Raw genomic sequence first — 23,817 nt, forward strand, 5'->3', positions numbered from 1 at the left:
TCTCACACACACTCTCTCAAATAAATAAAATCTTTAAAAATAAATAAATGAAAATGAAAATTAAGGGGGGTGCGTGTGTGGCTCAGTTAAGTGTCCCACTTTTTTTTTTTTTAAGATTTTTATTTATTTGAGAGACAGAGAAAGCCTATGAGAGAGAGCACGAGCTAGGGGAGGGGCAGAGAGAGAGAGAGAGAGAAGCAGACTCCCCACTGAGCAGAGAGCCCAATGCGGGGTTCGATCCCAGAGCCCTGGGATCATGACCTAAGGCAAAGGCAGACACTTAACCGACTGAGCCACCCAGGTGCCCCTAAGCATCTGACTCTTGATTTGGGCTCAGATCATCTCAGGGTTGTGAGATGGAGCCCTGGGTCAGGCTCTACCCTCAGCAGGGAGATTGCTTGGGATTCTCCTTCTCCCTCTCCCTTTGCCCCTCCCCCGTCTGCATGTGTGTGGGCACTCTCTAATAAATAAACCTTTTTAAAAAAATGAAAATTAAGGGGCACTTCAGTGGCACAGTCAGTTAAGCATCCAACTCTTGGTTTTGGCTCAGGTTGTGATCTCGGGTGGTGGGATGGAGCCCTGCGTTGGGCTCCATGCTCAGCATGGAATCTGCTTGGGTTCTCTCTCCCCTCTCTCTCTGCCCCCAGCCCCCTGCTCTCTCTCTCTAAAATGAACAAATAAAATCTTCTAAATATCTGTGGTAGGCAGAATTCTAAAAATAACCTTCACTGATCCTCACCCTCATATAATCCCTTCACCTTTACAATATTACAAATTGTAACAGGGGGTAGAACCTGTGAATGTAATAATGTATCACTGCTATAATTATACTATGTTACATGGCACAGTTGCCCTTAAGATAGGGAGATTATCACAAATGAGCCCGATCTATACATACGAGCTCTTTAAAAAAGCAGTTTTCTCTGGCTGATGGCAGAAGTCAGAGACTTGAAGCACAAAAGGAATTTAATAGAAGCTAGAGGGGATACATGTCAAGGAAATGGGGACTTCAGGCCTACAGCCACAAGGAACTGAATTCTGCCAATAATCTGAATGAACTTAGAAGCAGACTCTTCCCCAGGGTCTACAGATAAAAGACCATTTTGGCCAACACTTTCATCTCAGTCTGTGAGACCCTAAGCAAGGAACCCAAATGAGCCCACCAAGTCTTCTAATCTACAGAACTACTAGTACTATGAGATGATAAATGGATATTGTTTTAAGTTATCAAGATCGAGGTAATTTACAATGCAGCAACAGAAAACTAATATAATAGGGTAGGGTACAAATGTAAACTAACAAATTCATATTTCAATAGTACCTTTCATCCCAGAGGTCCCTAAAGAACCTGGTATGTTTGACATAGGCTATACATCTTTTAAAAATAATATTATTTATGTGGGGGAGAGAGGGGCATCTGGCTGGCTCAAATGATGGAGCATGTAATTCTTGATCTCAGGGTCATGAGTTCGATCCCCACGTTGGGCATGGAGCCTACTTAAAAAAAATAAAATAAAATCTTTAAAAATAATATTATTTAATATTTAACAATTTAATAATATTAGTTTTAAGAAGATGAAGAGTCTTGGGCGCCTGGGTGGCTCAGTCGTTAAGCGTCTGCCTTCGGCTCAGGTCATGATCCCAGGGTCCTGGGATCGAGTCCCACATCGGGCTCCCTGCTCGGCGGGAAGCCTGCTTCTCCCTCTCCCACTCCCCCTGCTTGTGCTCCTGCTCTCGCTGTCTCTCTCTCTGTCAAATAAATAAATAAAATCTTTAAAAAAAAAAAAAAAGAAGATGAAGAGTCTCACTTCCTTCAGTCTTGACTCAGGACTAAAGATGGACATCCCTAATGAACAAAAGTCCTTCTTAGATGGTATCTGACCCATATGATATCTTCTTTTTAACAATTAGGGAATAAGATAAGATTTGGAGTTGAAAAACCCAAGCACAACAGGAAAGGCTTTGCTGTTCTTTTTTTAAATCTTCAAATACTGTGCAAATTACTACCCAATTTTAGTAAAGGCAGGTCCCAATGAAACACCTGCTGGGGGTGCCTGGCTGGCTTAGTCAATAGAGCATGCAACTCTTCATCTCAGGGTTGTAGGTTCGTAGGTCCCATGTTGAGTGCAGAGATTACTTAAAAATAAAATCTTGGGGGCAGCTGGGTAGCTCAGTTGTTAAGCATCTGCCTTTGGCTCAGGTCATGATCCCAGGGTCCTGGGATCAAGCCCCGTATCGGGCTCCCTGCTCAGCGGAGAGCCTGCTTCTCCCTCTCCCTCTGCCTCTGCCTGCCACTCCCACTGCTTGTGCTCTCTCTTTATCAAATAAATAAATAAAATATTTAAAAAATAAGATAAATAAAACCTTAAAAAAACACTTGCTGAAAGACAGGTGAAATTGGTTAACAGACAAGCAACCATCAAAATATCTTCAATTTCTTTTTTTTTTTAATATACATTTTTTAAGTAATCTCTATGCCCAACATGGGACTTGAACTCGTGACCCAGAGATCAAGAGTTGCACATTCCACCAACAACTGAACCAGCCAGGCATACCCCCAAATCTTCAATTTCAACAGGATTCTTTCCCATTCAAATAATTTCCCACAGTGACTACCACGACTAACTTCATATATTTGTTATATTAGATTGTATGAATTAGAGCAGTTACTAGGTCATACACAAAGTTGTATCATCCACTCTACCTAGCACAGTTGCACCCACTAACTATAGTACCTTGGGCAAGTTACCCTCCCTAAATTTCCATTTCTTCATCAGGAAAATGGAATATTAATACTTACCACATAGGGATGGACTGAAGATTAAACAAAATAAACACAAGAAGCACTCAGCCCACTGTCTAGCACAATGCAAGAGCTCAACAATTACTTGCTATTTTACATATCACTCAATGTTGAATAAGTGAATAAAAATAGTGGTAAACCTAGCCTTATTTACAATATTACAAATTATAAGAAGCATTTTTCATAACGGCCCAAAAGTGGAAACAACCCAAATGTTCATCAAGTGATGAATGTGTAAACAAAATGTGGTATATCCATACAATGGAATATTATTCAGCCATAGAAAGAAGTAAAGTAGTGTTACATGATAAACCCTGGATAAACCTTGAAAACAATGTAAGTGAGAGATGTCAAAGACAAAAGACTACATATAATATGATTCCATTTACATGAAATATTCAAAACAGGCAAATCCATTGTGAAAGTAAATGAGTGGTTGTCAGGGGTTGAGGAAAGGGGGCAATGGGGAGTGACAGCTTAGTAGGTATGGGGTTTACTTTTGGGGGCAATGGAAATATTCTAGAATTAGATAGGAGCAATGGTTGTACAATGTAGTGACTATACTAAATTATCACTATATACTTTAAAAATGGGAATTTTATGTTATATAAATTATAGCTCAATTTAAAAATATATGAGAATATCTCCTTTTGCCCATGGAAAATTAGCTCCTATAGCAGTTGTCCTCCTGCTATCAATAACTAGAAAACTAGATAAGATATATAAAACGGGGCACCTGGGTGGCTCAGTTGGTTAAGCGACTGCCTTCGGCTCGGATCATGATCCTGGAGTCCCGGGATTGAGTCCCACATCGGGCTCCCTGCTCAGCGGGGAGTCTGCCTCTCTCTCTGACCCTCCCCCCTCTCATGCTCTCTATCTCATTCTCTCTCAAATAAATAAATAAAATCTTTAAAAAAAAAAAAAGATATATAAAACAAATGTTTCCAGACATTAGATAAACAGATGGTCCTGAACAGTGATCCTTAAGTTAGGAGGAAAAAGCAAACCGAGCCCCATCCTGGCTTTCTGAACGGAGACAATTTCCAGATGGTGGCACAGAGTAGGGAACCCAGAGCCCAGTGATCCCAGAGAGTTTAGGTGACAAAAAGTGGAATTCAGGAATGAACGCCAAGGCAAATAAAATCTGTAGGGTCAAGCACTAAAGAGGAGGAAGCTAAGTAAAAAAAGCGGGGGAAGGGCTCAAGAAATCTGCAAAAAGTCTCTTTGAGACTTTGGCTGAACAACAATCTACACATGTAGAGGGTGAAATACACAAACCAGATAAGAACAACTAACAGACACTGCTAGCCAAACAATACCCAAAGCTCAAATAGGAGGTAAACGCTCAAGTTCTCACCAGCCAGAGTGGAGAGACCATTCCTGAATACAGAGCAATGAACAGAGATACCAGAAAGGATACACCTTAGTAGTGAAGCTAAATTTTACCTACAGGAAAAAAATACTCTACATCTGTCCGTAAGGGGCTTAAAAACAAGCTTTGGAATGATTATGCTGATCCACAAATAACTGTCTTCCAGAACAAATTTTAAAACTCTCTAAGGAGAAAAAAAATTTGCTCTCAACGAAGTAAATTCACAATGTTCAGCATCCAATGCAAAATTACCATACATGCAAGACACAGAAAAATGTGACCCATAAGTAGGTAAAAAATCAAACTACAGAAATAGATCTAGAATCCTATCACACTAGTGAAATTAGCAGACACTTAGCTTAAAAGAGCTATTATAAATTTGCTCAACATTTTAAGGAAAACATGGAGATACTAAGGAGACAAAAGGGTGATGTAAAAAAAGAAATAAATAGAACTTTGAGAGATAAAAAAAAATAAGAGCTAAAATGAAAATTCCACTGAATGGGATTAACAACAGATTAGCAACTTAAAAAAAAAAAGAATCAGTGAACTTAAAGACATAACTACAGAAACTATCCAAACTAAAGCAGACAGAAAAAAAAAAGTATGGAAGCAAAATGAACAGAACTTCAGCAACCTGTGCACCAGTATCGACTGGTCTAATATATGTGTAATTAGAGTTCCAGGAGAAGAGAAAAATAAATAATAATGCCTGAAAATTATCCAAACCTGGAGCAACATCAGCAAAATGGCTGACTAATAAAATCAAGGCCCTCATTCCCCCATAGAAATACCAAATAAACAACAACATTCAGACCAAAGTAGCTTTGGGAGAACTCTAGAAACTAGTTAAGAAGCTGTTAACAACCAAGCAAATGCCTAACCTTAACCAAGAGAAGCTACTCAAAATGGTTTTCAAGTTTTCTCTCCATCTGTTGCCTGCCCCTTCCCCAAAGCAGCACAACAGGTCAGGAGGAAGCCACTCAATTTTCACTTCTTCAGGAGGGCCGAAGGAAGAGTGAAAGTAGCTTACAGTGTTTTGGCTTATTAGGAGGCTGCTGAAGGAACTGGTTTCTGTCTTGCCTGACTTGGAGCGCTGCTGGGAACAGTGGCATAGTCTGGATATCAGGTTGGAGGCCACCGTAAGTAAGGTGAGTTCTTGCCCATGAAGCAAGAGAGCTGCCGGGGAAAGCAGACTTATATGTATGCGGGGGCAAGAGACTATGGGCAGAGAAATACAACAGAACAGCTAAGGCTCTAAAAGGAAGCCAGAGTGAGATCGTAGAGAAATTAAGGCCCTCAAAACAGCCATATATAGGGCTTGGCGCACACACAGGCCAAGGAAGACACCTCCCCAGAAAAGGTTTGACAGGACCCTTAACCAAAAGTGAGATAATTTAAGCAGCAAAATAATTGAGCACAATAGTAAATTATAAGCACTTGGAAAAAATTTAAATTCATTAAACCATACCAATAATAAATAAAAGTAAAGGGAGAGGGGTACCTGGGTGGCTCAGTCAGTTAAGCATCCAACTCTTGACTTCGGCTCAGGTCATGATCTCAGGGTTGCGAGATCAAGCCCCAAGTTGGAGCCTGCTTAGGATTCTCTTCTCTCCCAATCCCTCTGCCCTTCCCCCCCTTTCTCTCTGTGGCCCCCCAAAAAGGAAAGGGAGAAGTAAGGTCTCCTACTTACATGAGAATGTGGAAAGCTGAATACCAAGTGTAGAGCAAGTGCTAGAGTCGGAAAATGACCATTGTGCAACCATCATGGTAAAGACTGGATCAAGTAAGAATCATCAATGGCTGCTAGGTCTGAGGGAAATGTTGATGACGAGCAGGATATCTGCATGATCTTAGAATATCTCCCCGCAGAATGTTTATTAGTTGCAAGAGAGATATAAAATAATTATTATACTTAGGAGAAATCAGGCAACACCTTGACTGAAGGTAACAACACTTAGGAAAAACAGATGCACATTTTATGCCCCAGATGTGATATTCTCATAAGGACACAATATCATCTATGCAATACTCTGATGGAGAAAGTATAACATCAAGCTAACCACAAAGAAATACAAGACAAATGCAAAAAAGAATGCTCTGTTTTTAAAAGAACGTTGGAAGGGACTGTATTCTTCAAGTATGTCAGTAACATAAATCATGGGAGGGCGCCCGGGTGGCTCAGACAGTTAAGTGTCTGCCTTCAGCTCAGGTCATGATCCCAGAGTCCTGGGATCGAGCCCTGCACTGGGCTCCCTGCTGAGCAGGGAGCCTGCTTCTCCCTCTGCCTCTGCTTCCCCTGCTTGTGTTCTCCCCCTCTCTGTCAAAAAAACCCCATAAAAGTCAGAAAGGCTATGAAAAGTTCAGCTAAAAGAAGTTAAACATAAAAATTAAATGCAATTCCTGACTCTATCCTGGAACTTGGATTGGAAATGTTATAAGGGATAGATCACATAGCATTAGAGCATATAGGTATTTCTTATACAATTTCTTTTTATAATTTTTGTAAATTTTAAATTATTTCCAACTTAAAAAAAAAAAAAAGCAGCCAAACATCTTACACGCAGAAAAACAAAGAATTACAACAGATTCCTTATCAGAATCTATTTAAGCCAAAAGACTATGGAATAATGTCTTTATGACGCTGAGAGAAAAAAACTATCAACTTAGAATCCTATAACGAGTAAAAATAACCTTTCAAAAAAGAAGATGAACTAAATATTTTTTCAGACAAATAAGAGCTGAGAGAAAGTGTTTCTAAAAGACCTGAATTATAAGAAATCTTGCAGGAAGTTGTTTACTTAGAGAAGCAAAATTAATGACAATGAGACAAAGGACAGAAGGGAAAAAATAAATGATATATAGTAAGGTTCTTCATTATACATAAAGTACTACGATATTATTTGGAGATGATGAATTAAGGACCTATAGTATAAATCTTACAGCATTTACTTAAAAAATGAACAGGTGGGGCGCCTGGGTGGCTCAGATGGTTAAGCGTCTGCCTTCAGCTCAGGTCATGATCCCAGGGTCCTGGGATCGAGTCCCGCATCGGGCTCTCTGCTCCTTGGGAGCCTGCTTCTCCCTCTGCCTCTCTCTCTCTGTCTCTCATGAATAAATAAATAAAATCTTAAAAAAAAAAAAAAATGAACAGGTGTAGCTAATAAGCCAACAGCATCGATAAAATTAACATTTTTAAACACCTGGGGCTCCTGGATGGCTCAGTCAGAAGAGCCTGCAATTCTTGATCTCAGGGTCATGTGTCTGAGCCCCACACTGAGTATAGATTACTAAAAGATAAATAAACTTTAAAAGAAAAAAAGTAGCTATTTAAAGAAATATATATATATATAAATAAAAATTTTCAACACCCTCAATCCAAAAATGGTAGGAAAAAAATGACCAATGAAGAGGTGGAACAAAAAAAATTGCAAAATGGTAGATTTAAACCCACCCATATCTATAATTACATTAAAAGTAAACAGTCCAGGGGTGCCTAGGTGGCTTAGTCGTTAAGTGTCTGCCTTTGGCTCAGGTCATGATCCCAGGGTCCTGGGATCGAGCCCTGCATTGGGCTCCCTGCTCAGTGGGAAACCTGCTTCTCCCTCTCCCACTCCCCCTGCTTGTGTTCCCTCTCTCGCTGTGTCTCTCTGTGTCAAATAAATAAATAAACTCTTAAAAAAAAAAAAAGTAAATGGTTTAATCATTCTAGTTAAAAGGCAGAGATTTAAAACACAAAAACAATATCCAACCATATGCTGCCTTTAAAAAAACTATTTTTAAGGGACACCTGGGTGGCTCAGTCATTAAGCGTCTGCCTTTGGCTCAGGTCATAATCCCAGGGTCTTGGGATCGAGCCCCGAGTAAGGCTCCCTGCTCATGGGGAGCCTGCTGCTCCCTCTCCTCCCCACTCATGCTCTCTCTCAAATAAATAAGTCTTTTTAAAAACTATTTTTAGGGCGCCTGGGTGGCTCAGTCGTTAAGCGTCTGCCTTCGGCTCAGGTCAGGATCCCAGGGTCCTGGGATCGAGTCCCACATCGGGCTTCCTGCTCGGCAGAAAGCCTGCTTCTCCCGCTCCCACTCCCCCTGCTTGTGTTCCTGCTCTCGCTATCTCTCTCTCTGTCAAATAAATAAATAAAATCTTAAAAAATAAAAAACTATTTTTAATATAAAAATAAAATATGTGGGGTGCTTGGGTGGCTCAGTCGGTTAAGCGACTGCCTTTGGCTCAGGTCAGGGTCCTGGGATCAAGCCCCATGACAGGCTCCCTGTTCGGCAGGGGGCCTGCTTCTCCCTCTCCCCATGCTTGTGCTCTCCTGCTCTCTCTCTCTGTCAAATAAATAAATAAAATCTTAAAAAAAAAAAAAATACAAATATACTAAAAGGATGGAAATAGACATACAATGTAAATACTAATCAAAGGAAAGCTGGAATGGCTATACTGACATCAGAAAAAGTAAATCTCAGAACAGGGAATACTGTCAGGGATATAAAGGGATATTTCATAATTATAACGGGATCAACACATCAAGAAGATATGAAAAAAATTAACAGAAATGAAAGGAGAAATAGATGAATCCATAATCACAGTTGGAGATTTCAACAGTCCTCATTCAGTAATTAACAGGATAGAAGATGAGTAAGGATACAGAAGACATAAAGATCACTAACAACTATATGATATAAATAATGTTTATAAAACAATCAACCCCAAAACATCAGAATACACATCTTTTCAAATGTACACATAACATTTACCAAGATAGACTATATTCTGGAACAGAAAACAGATATAAATGCATTTAAAAGAACAGAATCAAAGTATGTTATCTCATCAAGAGAATTAAATTAGAAATCAGTAACAAAAGGGCGCCTGGGTGGCTCAGTTGGTTAAGCGACTGCCTTCGGCTCAGGTCATGATCCTGGAGTCCCGGGATCGAGTCCCGCATCGGGCTCCCTGCTCGGCAGGGAGTCTGCTTCTCCCTCTGACCCTTCCCCCTCTCATGTGCTCTCTCTCATTCTCTCTCTCTCAAATAAATAAAATCTTTAAAAAAAAAAGAAATCAGTAACAAAAAAGGTATCTGGAAAATCCCCAAATGTAGAAAAGTAAACAACATGCTTTTAAGTAACACAGGGGTCAAGTAAGGCTTACAATTTATGTGAATTTATAATTATCTCAAAATAAAAATTTTAACTAAAATACTAAAAAAAAAACACAAAAAACCACAAGGGAAATTAGAAAAAACTTTGAACTAAATGAAAATGAAAGTACACATATCAAATTTGAGGAGATGCAGCTAGAGTAATGTGTAGAGGGAAATTAATACCTTTTTTTTTTTTAAGATTTTATTTACTTTGAGAGAGAAAGACAGCAAGAGAGGAACACAAGCAGGGGGAGTGGGAGAGGGAGAAGCAGGCTTCCCGCTGAGCAGGGAGCCCGATGCGGGGCTCGATCCCAGGACCCTGGGATCATGACCTGAGCCGAAGGCAGACGCTTAACGACTGAGCCACCCAGGCACCCCAGAAATTAACATCTTTAAGTGCTTATACTAGAAAAGAAAAAAGTCTTCTATTAACAATTTAAGTTTCTACATTAAGAAACCAAAAAAAGAGCAAATTAAACCCAAAGCTATGCATAAGAAATGTAATAAAAAAGATAAAATTAGGGGAATGCCTGGGTGGCTCAGTTGTTGGGCATCTGCCTTCGGTTCAGGTCATGGTCCCAGGGTCCTGGGATCGAGCCCCACATCGGGCTCCCTGCTCTGCAGGAGGCCTGCTTCTCCATCTCCCACTCCCCCTGCTTGTGTTCCCTCTCTTGCTGTGTCTCTCTCTGTCAAAAAATAAATAAAATCTTTAAAAATTAAAAAAATAAAAAATAAAAAAATAAATGGTACTTAAACTAGACATCTACATGGGGGAAAAAAAATGAACCTCAACCCTTACCTCACACCACACACAAAAATTAATATGAACTACTGACCTAAACATAAGAGCTAAAACATAAAACATAGTTTTATACTTTTTTGTTTATAGAAGAAAACTTTGACATCATAGCAAACACAGGCATTTTTTTTTTTAAGATTTTATTTATTTGACAGAGAGAGAGACAGTGATAGAGAGCACACAGGTGGGGAACAGAGGAGAACAAGGCTCCCCGCTGAGCAAGGAGCCCGATGTAGGGCTCGATCTCAGTACCGGAGGATCATGACCTAAGCTGAAGGTCAGACGCTTAAGTGACTGAGATACCCAGGTGCCCTGGCAGAGATTTTTTTTAAAGATTTTATTTATTTATTTGTCAGAGAGAGAGAGCGCGCAAATATGCACAAGCAGGGGGAGTAGCAGGAAGAGGGAGAAGCAGGTTCCCTGTTGAGCAAGGAGCCTGATGCGGGACTTGATCCCAGGACCCTGTGATCATGACCCAAGTCGAAGGCAGACGCTTAACCAACTGAGCCACCGAGGCATCCCCAAAAAGGCAGATATTTTTCAGAGGCAATACAAAAAGTATAGACCATAAAAAAACTGGACTCCATCAAATTAAAAAATTTCTGCTCTTCAAAAAACACTGAGAAAATGAAAATATAAACCAAAGACTGAGAAAAAAAAATATGTAAAACATGTATCTGATAAAGGACATGCATCTACAAATATAAGAACTCTTACAACTCAACAATAAGAAAACAAACACTTAAAAATAGACAAAAGTTGGGCGCCTGCGTGGCTCAGTTGGTTAAGCGACTGCCTTCGGCTCAGGTCATGATCCTGGAGTCCCGGGATCGAGTCCCGCATCGGGCTCCCTGCTCAGTGGGGGGGTCTGCTTCTCCCTCTGACCCTCCCCCTCTCATGCTCTCTGTCTCTCATTCTCTGTCTCGCAAATAAATAAAATCTAAAAAAAAAAAGACAAAAGTATATACACTTAAAAAGGGTTAAAATGGGGGTGCCTGGGTGGCTCAGTCCGTTAAGCGTCTGCCTTCGGCTCAGGTCATGGTCTCAGGGTTCTGGGAGCAAGCCCCGCATCAGGCTCTCCTCCAGCCGGGGGTCTGCCTCTCCTCCAGCTCATGCTCCCTCTCATGCTCTTTCTCTCTCTCAAATAAATAAAATATTAAAAAAAAAAAGGGGGGGGAGGGGTAAAATCGTAAATTTTATGTTATGTACACCTTACCACAATTAAAAAAAAAAAAGACAGAAAAGCTAAAGCACCACCACCAACAACAAAAATGGGCAAAAGTTTGAAGACACTTCACAAAGGCAGATATAAAAATGGCCAGTAAAGCAAATGAAAAGATACTCGGCAACATCAGGCATCAGGAAAAATGTATACTGAAATCACAGAAAGACAAGCTACTAAATGGGAGAAGATATTTGCAAATGACGGATCTGATAAAGGGTTAGTATCCAAAATTATATAAAGAGGGGCACCTGGGTGGCTCCATCTGTTAAGTGTTCGACTCTTGATTTCGGCTCAGGTCATGGTCTCAGGGTCATGGGATGAAGCCTCATGTCAGGCTCCACACTCAATGGGGAGTCTGCTTGAGGTTCTGTTTCCCTCTCCCTCCTCTTCTCCTCCCTTCCCCACAAATATTTTTTAAAAATTATATAAAGAACTTATACAACTCAACACCAAAAAAACAAATAATCCCATTAAAAATGAGCAGAAAACATGAACAGACATTTCTCCAAAGAAGACATACAGTTAGCCAACAGATACATGAAAAGATGCTCAACAGCACTCATCATCAAGGAAATGCAAATCAAAACCACAATGAGGTATCACCTCACACTTGTTGGACTGGCTAAACTCAAAAACACAAAAAACAACAAGTGTTAGGAAGGATGTGGAGAAAGAGGAACCCTGTGCATGGCTGGTGGGAATGCAAACTGGTGCAGCCACTGTGGAAAACAGTATGAAGGTTCCTCAAAAAATAAAACAGAACTACCATATGATCTAGTAATTCCAGTACTGGGAATTTACCCAAAGAATACAGAAACACTAATTTGAAAAGATACATGCACCCCTATGTTTATTGCAGTATTATTTACAAAAGCCGAAATACGGAAGCAGCCCCAGTGTCCATCAATAGATAAATGGATAAAGAAGATGTGGTATGGGGGTGCCTGGGTGGCTCAGTCGTTAAGTATCTGCCTTCAGCTTGGGTCATGATCCCGGGGTCCTGGGATCGAGCCCTGCATCGGGCTCCCTGCTCAGCGGGAAGCCTGCTTCTCCCTCTCCCACTCTACCTGCTTGTGTTCCCTCTCTCACTGTCTCTGTCAAATAACTAAATAAAATCTTAAAAAAAAAAAAAAGATGTGGTATGTATATACAATGGAATATTACTCAGCCCTAAAAAAAAAAAAGAAATCTCGCCATTTGCAACAACATGGGTAGATCTAGAGAGTATAATGCTAAGTGAAATAGCCAGTCAGAGAAATACAAGTACCATATGGTTTCACTCTTATGTGGAATTTAGGGAACAAAAGAAAAAAAAAAAAGAGATAAACCAAAAAACAGACTCTAACCTATAGAGAACAAACAGATGGTTACCAGAGGGGAGGTGGTGGGAGGATAGGTGAAAACAGGTGAACGGGATTAAGAGTACACTGATTGTGATGGCACTGAGTAACATACAGAATTGTTGAATTACTATACTGTACACCTGAAACTAATGTAACACTGTATGTTAACTTTACTTGATTAAAAAAAACCCAAACACCCACAGGTCCAAAGCATGCCCACCAGAGTGGCTGAAATCAAAAGACAGATACCACCAAATGCTGGCAAGAGTGGGGAGCAACCTGAACTCCCACACATTATTTGTGGTGGAAGAGGCACAATTTCTCACACTCTCAATTATACCCCTAAGTATTTGCCCAAGAGGAATAAAAACAAATACTTAACAAAAAGGTTTCTACACAAATGATTATAATAGCTTTGTTTATTACAGCCAAAGACTAGAAACCACCCAAATGATCAACAGTTGAATGGATGAACCAATTTTGGTACACACATGCAGAGGAATACTACTCAGCAATAAAAAGAAATCAACTACTGTAACACACACACACCAACAAGAATGACTCTCTCAAAACTATTATGGGACTGCAGAGAAGTACAGGGGAACATTTTGGGGTGATGGAAATGTTCTGCATCTTGTTTTTAATGGCTGTTACAACTATATAATGTTTATCAGAACTCATCAAAACTGGGGCATTATATTGTATTTAAGTTATAGCTGAAAAAAGTTGATTTTTAAAATAGAATAAAAAATTTAAAGTTTACATTCCTTTAACCCACATATTCTACTTTTTTTTTTTTTTAAAGATTTATTTATTTATTTGAGAGAGCGAGAAAGTACATGAGAGGGGGGAAGGTTAGAGGGAGAAGCAGGCTCCTCGCCGAGCAGGGAGCCCGATGCGGGACTCGATCCAGGGACTCCAGGATCATGACCTGAGCCAAAGGCAGTCGCTCAACCAACTGAGCCACCCAGGCGCCCCACATATTCTACTTCTAAGAAATTACCCCAAAATGTATCCCAAAGAAATGATCAGCCAAGGACATAAAGATGCACACACAAAAAAATGTTCATTACAGCATTATTAATAGAAGTAATTTCCTTTAATGGCCCATTAATAGAGGACTGATTAAATAAGCTAGGGTACTGGGGCACCTGCAGGGTGCAGTTGGTTGAGCATCCAACTCTTGGATTTGGCTCAGGTGGTGATCCCAGGGTTGTGAGATCAACCTGTGTGTCCAGCTTGCCCTCAGTGCAGAATCTGCTTGAGATTCTCTCACCCTCTCCCTCTGCCCCTCCCACTCATGCATTCTTTCCCTCTCTCTCTTAAAAAAATAATAAATCTTTTTAAAAAATGTTAAGGTATGAGGCGCCTGGGTGGCTCAGTCATTAAGCAGCTGCCTTCGGCTCAGGTCATGGTCCCAGGGTCCTGGGATCGAGCCCCACATCAGGCTTCCTGCTCAGTGGGAAGTCTGCTTCTCCCTCTCCCACTTCCCCTGCTTGTGTTCCCTCTCTCACTGTGTCTCTCTCTGTCAAATAAATAAATAAAATCTTTAAAAAAATAAAATAAAATAAAATAAAATAGTAATTAGGGCACCTGGGTGGCTCAGTCAGTTGTGGAACCAATTCTTGTTTCAGCTGGGGTTGCGATTTAAAGGTTGTGGGAAGGAACCCTGAGTTGCGATCTGTGCTCAGTGCAGAATCTGCTTGAAATTCTTTCCCCCCACTCCGCCCCTCTACCCTCCTCCTCCCCCTGCTTGTGCTTGCTCCCTCTCAAATAAATAAAATCTTCAAAACGGTAATTAGATTTGTATGTATTTACCTGAAACATGTTGTTAAATCAAAAAATTGTTACAAAACACCGTGTATGACAAACTTTATTTTATTTTTTATTTTTATTTATTTATTTATTTTTTAAAGATTTTATTTATTCATTTGACAGAGAGAGACACAGCGAGAGAGAGAACACAAGCAGGGGGAGTGGGAGAGGGAGAAGCAGGCCCTCTGCCGAGCAGGGAGCCCGATGTGGGGCTCGATTCCAGGACCCTGGGATCATGACCTGAGCCGAAGGCAGACGCTTAACGACTGAGCCACCCAGGCGCCCCGATTTTATTTTTTGAAGATTTTTATTTATTTGAGAGAGAGGGAGAGAGAGAGCACATGAGATGGGGGAGGGTCTGAGGGAGAAGCAGACTCCCCACCGAGGAAGGAGCCCGATGTGGGACTCGATCCTGGGACTCCAGGGTCATGACCTGAGCTGAAGGCAGTCGCTTAACCAACTGAGTCACCCAGACGTCCAGACAAACTTTATTTTAATAAATGTATATAACAAATACACATGTGAACTCAAAATTTATGAGCCAACTCTCTATAGCAACAGGAATCATCTTTTTCTTATAAACAGGAGAATGTTCAGCCCATTCTTATTTTAGAGATGAAGAAATGATCAGAGATATCAAATGAGCATCAGAGAACCAAAACAAGACTGAATGTCACAGTCTTCCATGAAACAACTCTTATCTCAATGAAAAGGTATATGCTCTTCAAAGCTACTAGAAGCGGGGGAGGGGTGTGGCGCCTGCCTGGCTCAGCCATAGAGCATGCAACTCCTGACCTGGGGTTGTAAATTCAAGCCCCATGTTGGGTGCAGAGATTATTTAAAAATACAATCTTTAAAAAAAAAAAAAAAAAAAAGTACTAGTCGGGAACTCACCTAAGTAGGGGTAATAAATGCAGAGTACTACTGGAAAATGCCTAAAAGCTTTAATGGTCTCTTAGTACTTACTTACTCTTTTATGCTGTGCTTATTCCCCTGCTGTTGTCAGAACGCGGGAAAGCAATGTCACTATGGAATCACCCTGAAAACAAGAAGGAAGTACTCTGGACTGATTAAGGCCAGCATGACATTCATAGTGGCCAATCTCATTCCAGTTGAGTTAAAGTAATCATTCTCCAGGGGCGCCTGGGTGGCTCAGTTGGTTAAGCAACTGCCTTCGGCTCAGGTCATGATCCTGGAGTCCCGGGATCGAGTCCCGCATCGGGCTCTCTGCTCAGCAGGGAGTCTGCTTCTCCCTCTGACCCTCCCCCCTCTCATGTGCTCTCTCTCTCTCATTCTCTCTCTCAAATAAATAAAAAAATCTTAAAAAAAAAAAAAAGTAATCATTCTCCAATATTTGTTCCCTGTCAGCTCAAGTTAGGAACTAAAGTGAGAAAGTATACACACACATACACACACACACACAGAAAAAAAGGCTAACAATACAAACTGCTTGTCACATACCAAATATTTGTAACCTTTCAAAACATATATAACCACAGAGCTTCAATAAGTTGGTATTTACAAGGTAAAATAATTTCAAAACTTACCAGCACCCCAGCCCCAAATTTACCAGCCCACATTGAAACTTCACTGTTCCTGATCTTCTCCTACCCTACCCTCCACTGAGAACGAAATCATCTTGCTATGTAATGCTAAGAGAAAAAAAAATATTCTGATGGCTTCCTAATTTTATATATATATAGTAATTATATATATATACATATATAGTATTTGACTTATTATGTGTCTTTGTTCAAGCACATAAATGCCAAGTTAATCACTTAAAAATGGGTTATATAATTCTATGCTGTCTACCCATATTTTCCAGTCTGAACCTACTCACCTTTGTAGTCTCCTTTTAAAAAAGTTGTTTTGAGTAGAGTTGACACAATGTTACATTAGTCTCAGGTGTATAACATAATGATTCAACTTCTCTATACCTTATGCCATGCTGTAGTCTCCTTCTTAAATAATCAATTTTATCAATTCTCATTCCTGGTTCCACACAAGTACTTGGATTCTAATACTTCTATATCTATCTATATTTCACTATATTCTAACATATAAGACCCAGCTTGAGGGGCACCTGAGTGGCTCAGCTGGTTAAGTGTCTGACTCTTGATCTCAGCTCAGGTCTTGATCTCAGGGTTGTGAGTTCAAGCCCCATGTTAGGCTCCACCATACTTAAAAAAAAAAAAAAGAAAAAAACATGTAGAGAGGTTCACTTGCCCAAGTCTACACAGATTGAGGAACCCACAATCACACCCAGGTTCATCTGTTTCAAGAACCAAAGATATTAACCACTGTTCTATTCCATTCCATATGCTTTTATTCCTCTCTTCATTACATGATTGGGAAAACACAGCATGGACGGACATCCATATGCATAAAAATGAAGAGCTGCAGGCAGAGGGAGAGGGAGAAGCAGGCTCACCACCGAGCAGGGAGCCCGATGCAGGGCTTGGTCATGACCTGAGCCGAAGGCAGACACTTAACTAGCTGAGCCACCCAGGCACCCCCTGGGTATTTACTTTAAAGAAGGGAAAACTATGTTCACATAAAAACCTATACATAAATGTTTACAGCAATTTCATTCATAATTGCCCCAAACTGGAAAGAACCCAAATGTCCTCCACTGGGTGGATGCCCAAGCAAACTGAGGTGCATCCAAACAGTGATACTACTCAGCAACAAAAAGGAAAACACTACTGATATACACAATAGCTTGGCTGAATCTCAAAGGCATGATGCTGAATGAAAGAAGCCAGTTTCAAAAGATTACATACTACATGATTCCATTTATACGACATCCTCAGAAAGACCAAACTGTAGTGACTGAAAGAAATCAGTGATTGCCAGGGTTTGGGGTAGGGAAGAGGTTACTGTAAAGGGATAGCATGAGGGAGTTTTGTGGGGTAGTCAAGCTGTTCTATATCCTGACTGTAGTAGTTGGTTACAAAAATCTATACACATCCCATGTGGCACCTGGCTGGCTCAGTTGGTATAGCATGCAACTCTTGATCTCAAGGTTATGAGTTTGAGCCCCACACTGGGTGTAGAGATCACTTAAAAATAAAACATTAAAAGAAAAATCTAAACACATCCCCAAAAAGTCCATTTTAGTGCATGATAATTTTTAAGGTAAAATAAAAGATTCTTTAATTCTTCTGCAGATAACTGGTTAACTAAATAGGGGCTAAAAAAAGTTACAACCTTACCTCTTGTTATATATCAAAATACATTCCAAAGAAACTAAAAAGTTAAATGTAAATTATGAAGTAATACTGATCCTCTTAATATACATGAAGCTCTGACAAATAAAAAAATGAACACTTTCAGAGAAAAATGCACCAAGACATGAAGAAACAAGAATTAAATATATGAAAAAGTCTTATCTCACCAATAATCAAATAAATGAACAATCAAGCAATGAGCTAATATTTTTTGTCAACTGGATTACAAAAACACAAAACCTTAAAAGAATAATAACACCAATAATGGCAAGGGTGGGAAAAGGAACCAAAAGAAAACTACAGTTTGACATGTTAAGTGTTATTACATTTCCTGAAGGTAATTTGGAATATATGTCAAAACCCTCAACTCACACACACATACTCTTTTTCCATTTTCAGGAATTTACTAAGAAACTAATTAGACTAGTACAGAAAAATGTATGCAGAAGAAGAGTCATAACATCATTATTTATAATAATGAAAAACAAATAATTTAAAAAGATAAAATAAATTATTATCCTATGACGTGGGAAACAAAGACAAAAGAAAAATTAAATTTCCTTACTACTTACAGCCCATTGATAAATCCTTCAAACAGGCAGAGTGACATTCCTTTAGGAACTCAGCTACCTTGATTTGATACTTTGCTAAGGGCAAAAGGCAATCTTAGCTTAACATTATCCCAACCCCCCAGGATCCTGTAAGTCTACTTTAACACATAAAATTCCTTTAGAAACTTCCTTTATCTCTATCCCCCAAGATATATGTTAGCAATCATCCCCCAAGCATACAACCCATACTTCTGAAGAGTCTCATGGCTAGGGTTTTACTAGACAGTAATAAATGGCCTTTTCCTAATAACAGCTAGCCTTTGAGATCCTGGAAACCTTGCTCCCAAAATTCCTTAAGAGACTTACGCTATCCCTAGCCCCCTCCCAACTTGAAGGTATATAATCAGCCACTCCTCATGACCCCGGTACAGCTCTTTCTGCCCATGGGTCCTGTCCCCATGCTGTAATAAAACCACCCTTTTGCACCCAAGATGTCTCAAGAATACTTTCTTGGGGGGCGCCTGGGTGGCTCAGCTGGTTAAGCGACTGCCTTCGGTTCAGATCATGATCCTGGAGTCCCGGGATCAAGTCCCGCATAGAGCTCCCTGCTCAGCAGGGAGTCTGCTTCTCCCTCTGACCCTCCTCCCTCTCATGCTCTCTGTCTCTCATTCTCTCTCTCTCTCTCTCTCAAATCAATAAATAAAATCTAAAAAAAAATTTAAAGAAAGAGTACTTTCTTGGCTATTGGCTCCAAACCCTACCACTTCAAACCACATCCTTATATATCCATATAATAGAATACTAAGCAGTCATTAAAAATCAAGTTATCTGAACTGTTAATTGAAATAAGATTATGTTATTTTAGTCATGACTGCTATAACTTCCTTCCTGTCTCCAAAGCAAAAGGAAAGATTTCTGTTCAATGACAAAACAATGATCATGGAATAATGCAAAATTTCAAAGAAAGCAGGATATAAAAGCATATATAAGCCAAATTCTATTTTTTTAAACATCTGTGCATGTGCCACAATATTCTCAGTGGTGAGATTATGGGTGACTTCTTATTCATCTTTTCTTTATTTTCTAAACTTTCTATAAAACACATATTAAAAGAAGAAAAAAACAAAAAACCATATATTCTGTTCATTAATTTTTTTAAATCAATGTTTCTTTAAATCGCCCAAAATTATATCCAAAAGAAGTTTTCAAACTTGTTTTCTAAGGGGTTCCTGGGTGGCTCAGTTGGTTAGGCATCTGACTTCAGCTTAGGATATGATCTCAGGCTCCTGGGATCGAGCCCCACATCGGGCTCCCTGCTCAACAGAGTCTGCTTCTCCCTCTCCCTCTGCCCCTCCCCATGCTCATGCTCTCTTTCTCACTCTCAAATAAATAAATCTTTAAAAAACAAACAAACAAAAAAAACTTGTTTTCTAATCTAGATTATCTGCTGTTATCCTGGTCACAAGCATTTCACTGTTACATAAGAATGAGAATTTCTTCTAGTTACTAATCCCAAATAAGCCATTACCATCCAGGGCAGAAGATCTACAGATAATGGATTCTTATTAACATTGCCACCCACAAGGTGCAGAACAGTATGTATATTAGGATAATACTTTTATGTCTTAAAATTTTTAAAGAATATTTCAGTAATATATAGAGGCTTATGTGCCAATATGTCTATACTTCTTTTTTCAGTTTAGAATCATAAGAAAGCATCAGAAATGGTTACCTTTTTTGGTGGGAGAAGAAATGTATATCTTTCTACTGTTTGAATTATGAACCACCATTTTTGTACTTTTTCTTTACTTTTTAACTTTTTGTTTTGTTTTGTTTTGTTTGCTGCTTACCATGGAGCACTTCTCCAGTACTTCCTCCTGGAACTTCAGGAATCGCTCCTGAACCTCAGCTTCATTGAGGAAAAAGGCAAGGAAGTGAGTGAAGGGTTGCTTTCTTCTAAAAGTGAGCAAAAGAACATCAATCCGAGTTCGAGCTGAAATTACACCACTTCGATGCTGGCCAGTGATTACTGCAAGCAAAAAAAAAAGGAGGGGAGGGATGTTTAACACAACCATCCAGTGTTGTAAGGTAAGTGGCCTTAATACTATCATCGCTGCAGAGCTCGAACAGTCCTGAATGAGTACATAATGTCTGAACAAGGGACAGTACCAAGGGTAAGAAAATTACTAATGAATTCAATCTAAGCAGAATGAGGTTTAAAAACAGAATATCCTTGGGGTGCCTGGGTGGCTTAGTCAGTAATCGTCCAACCCTAGATTTACGCTCAGATCTCAGGATTGTAAGATCGAGCCCTGCTTGTCGGGCTCGTGCTGGGCATGGAGCCTGCTTAAGATTCTCTCTTCCTCTCCCTCTGCTGCTCCCCCTGTTTGTGCATGCGCGCTCTCTCTCCCTCTTTCTGTCAAATAAATAAACAAATCAATCTTTAAAAAAAAAAAAAAAGACCACCTCATGAAGTAGAAAAATGAGTTAAAAAAAGCTATATAGCTTCATAGCAAACTCTCATACCTTGCAGGTGGGAATGTAAAATGGTGCAGCAGCTATGGAAAAGTATGGCTGTTCCTTAAAAAGTTACAAGGAGAACTACTATATGTAAAAAGTTACAACGAGAACTACCATCTGACCAGCAATTCCACTCCTAGATAGAAATCCAAAATAAGTAAAAACAGGGCGCCTGGGTGGCTCAGTCTTTAAGCGTCTGCCTTCGGCTCCGGTCCTGATCCCAAGGTCCTGGGATCAAGTCCCACATTGGGCTCCCTGCTCAGCAGGAAGCCTGCTTCTCCCTCTCCCACTCCCCCTGCTTGTGTTCCTGCTCTCGCTATCTCTGTCAAAAAAAAAAAAAAAAAAACAAGTAAAAGCAGGTATTCAAGGGGTGCCTGGTGGCTCAGTCAGTAAGATCACACTCTTGATTTGGGGGTCATGAGTTTGAGCCCCACATTAGGGGTAGAGTTTACTTCAAAGAAAAAAAAGAATAGGTTTTAAAAAATAATATGAAATAGGGCGCCTGGGTGGCTCAGTCATTAAGCGTCTGCCTTCGGCTCAGGTCATGATCCCAGGGACCTGGGATTGAACCCCGCATCAGGCTCCCTGCTCGGCGGGGAGCCTGCTTCTCCCTCTCCCACTCCCCCTGCTTGTGTTCCTCTCTCGCTGTGTCTGTCTCTCTGTCAAGTAAACAAATACAATCTTTAAAAAAAAAAATAATAATAATAATATGAAATACAAGAAAAAATCCTGAAAAATTTTTTTAAAAAACAAAACCCAAGTGTCCAAAAAAAAACTCGTACACGAAGGTTCAGAGCAGCTCTAGTCGCAATACCAAAAGGTGGAAACAACGCAGGTGTCCAACAGATAAATGGATAAACAAAACGTCCCATCTCCATACAATGGAATAGTATTCAGCCCCCCCCAAAAAGAGAATGAAGTACAGATACATGCAAAAATATCACTGAATCTTGAAAACATCACACTCAGTGGACGACACCAGATAGAAAATGCCACTATATGCTTCCATCTAAGAAAGTAGCCAGAACAGGCAAATGCAGAGGGACAGAAAGCAGATTAGTGATAGGCAAGGACTGGAGGTACGGAGGAATGGGACTGGGAAGTGACTGCTTAATAGGTATGAGGTATCCTCCCTTTTGGGAGGATAAAAATGTTCTGAAACTAGATAGTGGTGATGATTACACAACACTGTAAATGTACTAAATGCCACTCAATTCAACACTTTAAAATGGTCCAAATGGGAGGTCCAAGGCTGGCTCAGTCAGTAGAGCATGTCACTCTTGATCTGGAGGTCATGAGTTTGAGCCTCACATTAGGTGTAGAGTTCACATAAAGAAAAAATTGTCAAACTGGTAAACTTTATGTTGTGTATATATTAACTACACACAAAAAAAGTATGAACACTACATCACATAGAAATTCAAGCAACAATAAAAAGTTAAGAGCAATAAATGGAACTTTCTGTCATGTCAATTTTTTTTTTTTTTTTTTAATTTTATTTATTTATTTGACGGAGAGAGACACAGCGAGAGCAGGAACACAAGCCGGGGGAGTGGGAGAAGGAGAAGCAGGCTTCCCGCGGAGCGGGGAGCCTGATGCGGGGCTCGATCCCAGGACCCTGGGATCATGACCTGAGCCGAAGGCAGACGCTTAACGACTGAGCCACCCAGGCGCCCCTCTGTCATGTCAATTTTACCTCAATTTAAAAGAAGACTATGGCAGGACGCCTGGGTGTTTCAGTCGTTAAGCGTCTGCCTTCAGCTCAGGTCATGATCCCAGGGTCCTGGGATCGAGCCCCGCATCAGGCTCCCTGCTCGGTGGGAGCCCTGCTTCTACCCTTCCCACTCCCCCTGCTTATGTTCCTGCTCTCTCTATCTCTGTCTGTCAAATAAATAAACTCTTCAAAAAAAAAGAAGACGACTGTGGCAGCACTAGAGATTGACTACAGTGAAAAACTAAAGGCGAGTCTACTACAATATATATAATCCTATAATATATGTATGAAAACAGAAAATTAAAGTAAAATGCTTATCTATACATTATATGGGTGGATACCAAATGTCCATGTTTTGGCATTAATTTGGCCTTCTCTGATCTGGGCTATGCCTTTATGTATAAATGAAAGGGGGGACGGCACAAAGCATAGCCCACTGTCTGCAAAGAAACAAAATCATTTAGGGATTACGCAATCTCAACGTAAGCAGAGATTAAACCTCTAGGTCATAGAACTGACAGGGCTTGGTTCAAAACAGCAACTAAGGAAAGGTGCAAAAGATATGAACAACGAACAAAACTGGCATTTCAACAGACCATTTATTAAAACTGTGAAAGACAGACTTATGAATATGATACAAAATATTGAAGTATTAACTGTAATAGTAGCAAAATCAGCTCTGTGCTTTAAAGACCACAAAGTTTGTCCTTCCACGCAACTACAGAGATTAAATAATTCTATTTATTTATCCTAATACTCTCCATTAAAGCACATGAAATTTTCTGTAAGAACAACCTTTCTATTCCTCAATAAGAATGAAAGTATCACACCCATTTTACTACAAGGAAACAAGACAGACATTTCTAGGAAAAGAAGTAGATTCTGAATGAATGGATTAACAGAAAGCCTGAGAACAATTTGCCTAAGTCAAAAATTGATAAAAGTGATAGCTGAAAAATGTAAGTAGACATACGGTGTTCTCTAATGGCATCATTTATATTATCAGACAGAATACTCAGAGAATCCAAAAGACTCAATGCTCAGTGAAGGGAAGTATCCATAACAGGTACTCAAATACTGTGCTAGAGAAATGCTGATAAAGGAGGGTTTGAAGGCAAACTGGGACAAAATTAAAGGAAAGTAAAAATTATCTCTGCCAAAGACCAAAAATTTGGTGAAAAACTAAATGGAAAAGGAGCAGAAAGGAAGGAAGCTTAAAACTCATGTTTGGGGCGCCTGGGTGGCTCAGTCGTTAAGCGTCTGCCTTCGGCTCAGGTCATGATCCCAGGGTCCTGGGA

General features: G+C 40.0%; 1 protein-coding gene across 8 annotated transcripts in view; it reads right to left on the minus strand.

Moving 5' to 3' along the window:
- ASCC1 (activating signal cointegrator 1 complex subunit 1) overlaps positions 1 to 23,817 on the minus strand; it is a 108,504-nt gene that overhangs the window by 73,520 nt on the left and 11,167 nt on the right. For all 8 annotated transcript variants that reach the window (XM_064594790.1, XM_064594792.1, XM_064594789.1 and 5 more), the window contains exon 5: positions 20,136 to 20,314. In XM_064594790.1, coding sequence (XP_064450860.1) covers positions 20,136 to 20,314 — 179 coding nt within the window. The remainder of the gene's footprint in view (positions 1 to 20,135; positions 20,315 to 23,817) is intronic.

Source organism: Mirounga angustirostris, unplaced genomic scaffold, assembly GCF_029215605.1.
Source record: "Mirounga angustirostris isolate CCGP_5_RB_7025 unplaced genomic scaffold, mMirAng1.0.hap1 SCAF_6, whole genome shotgun sequence".
Classification (NCBI taxonomy): Eukaryota; Metazoa; Chordata; class Mammalia; order Carnivora; family Phocidae; genus Mirounga; species Mirounga angustirostris.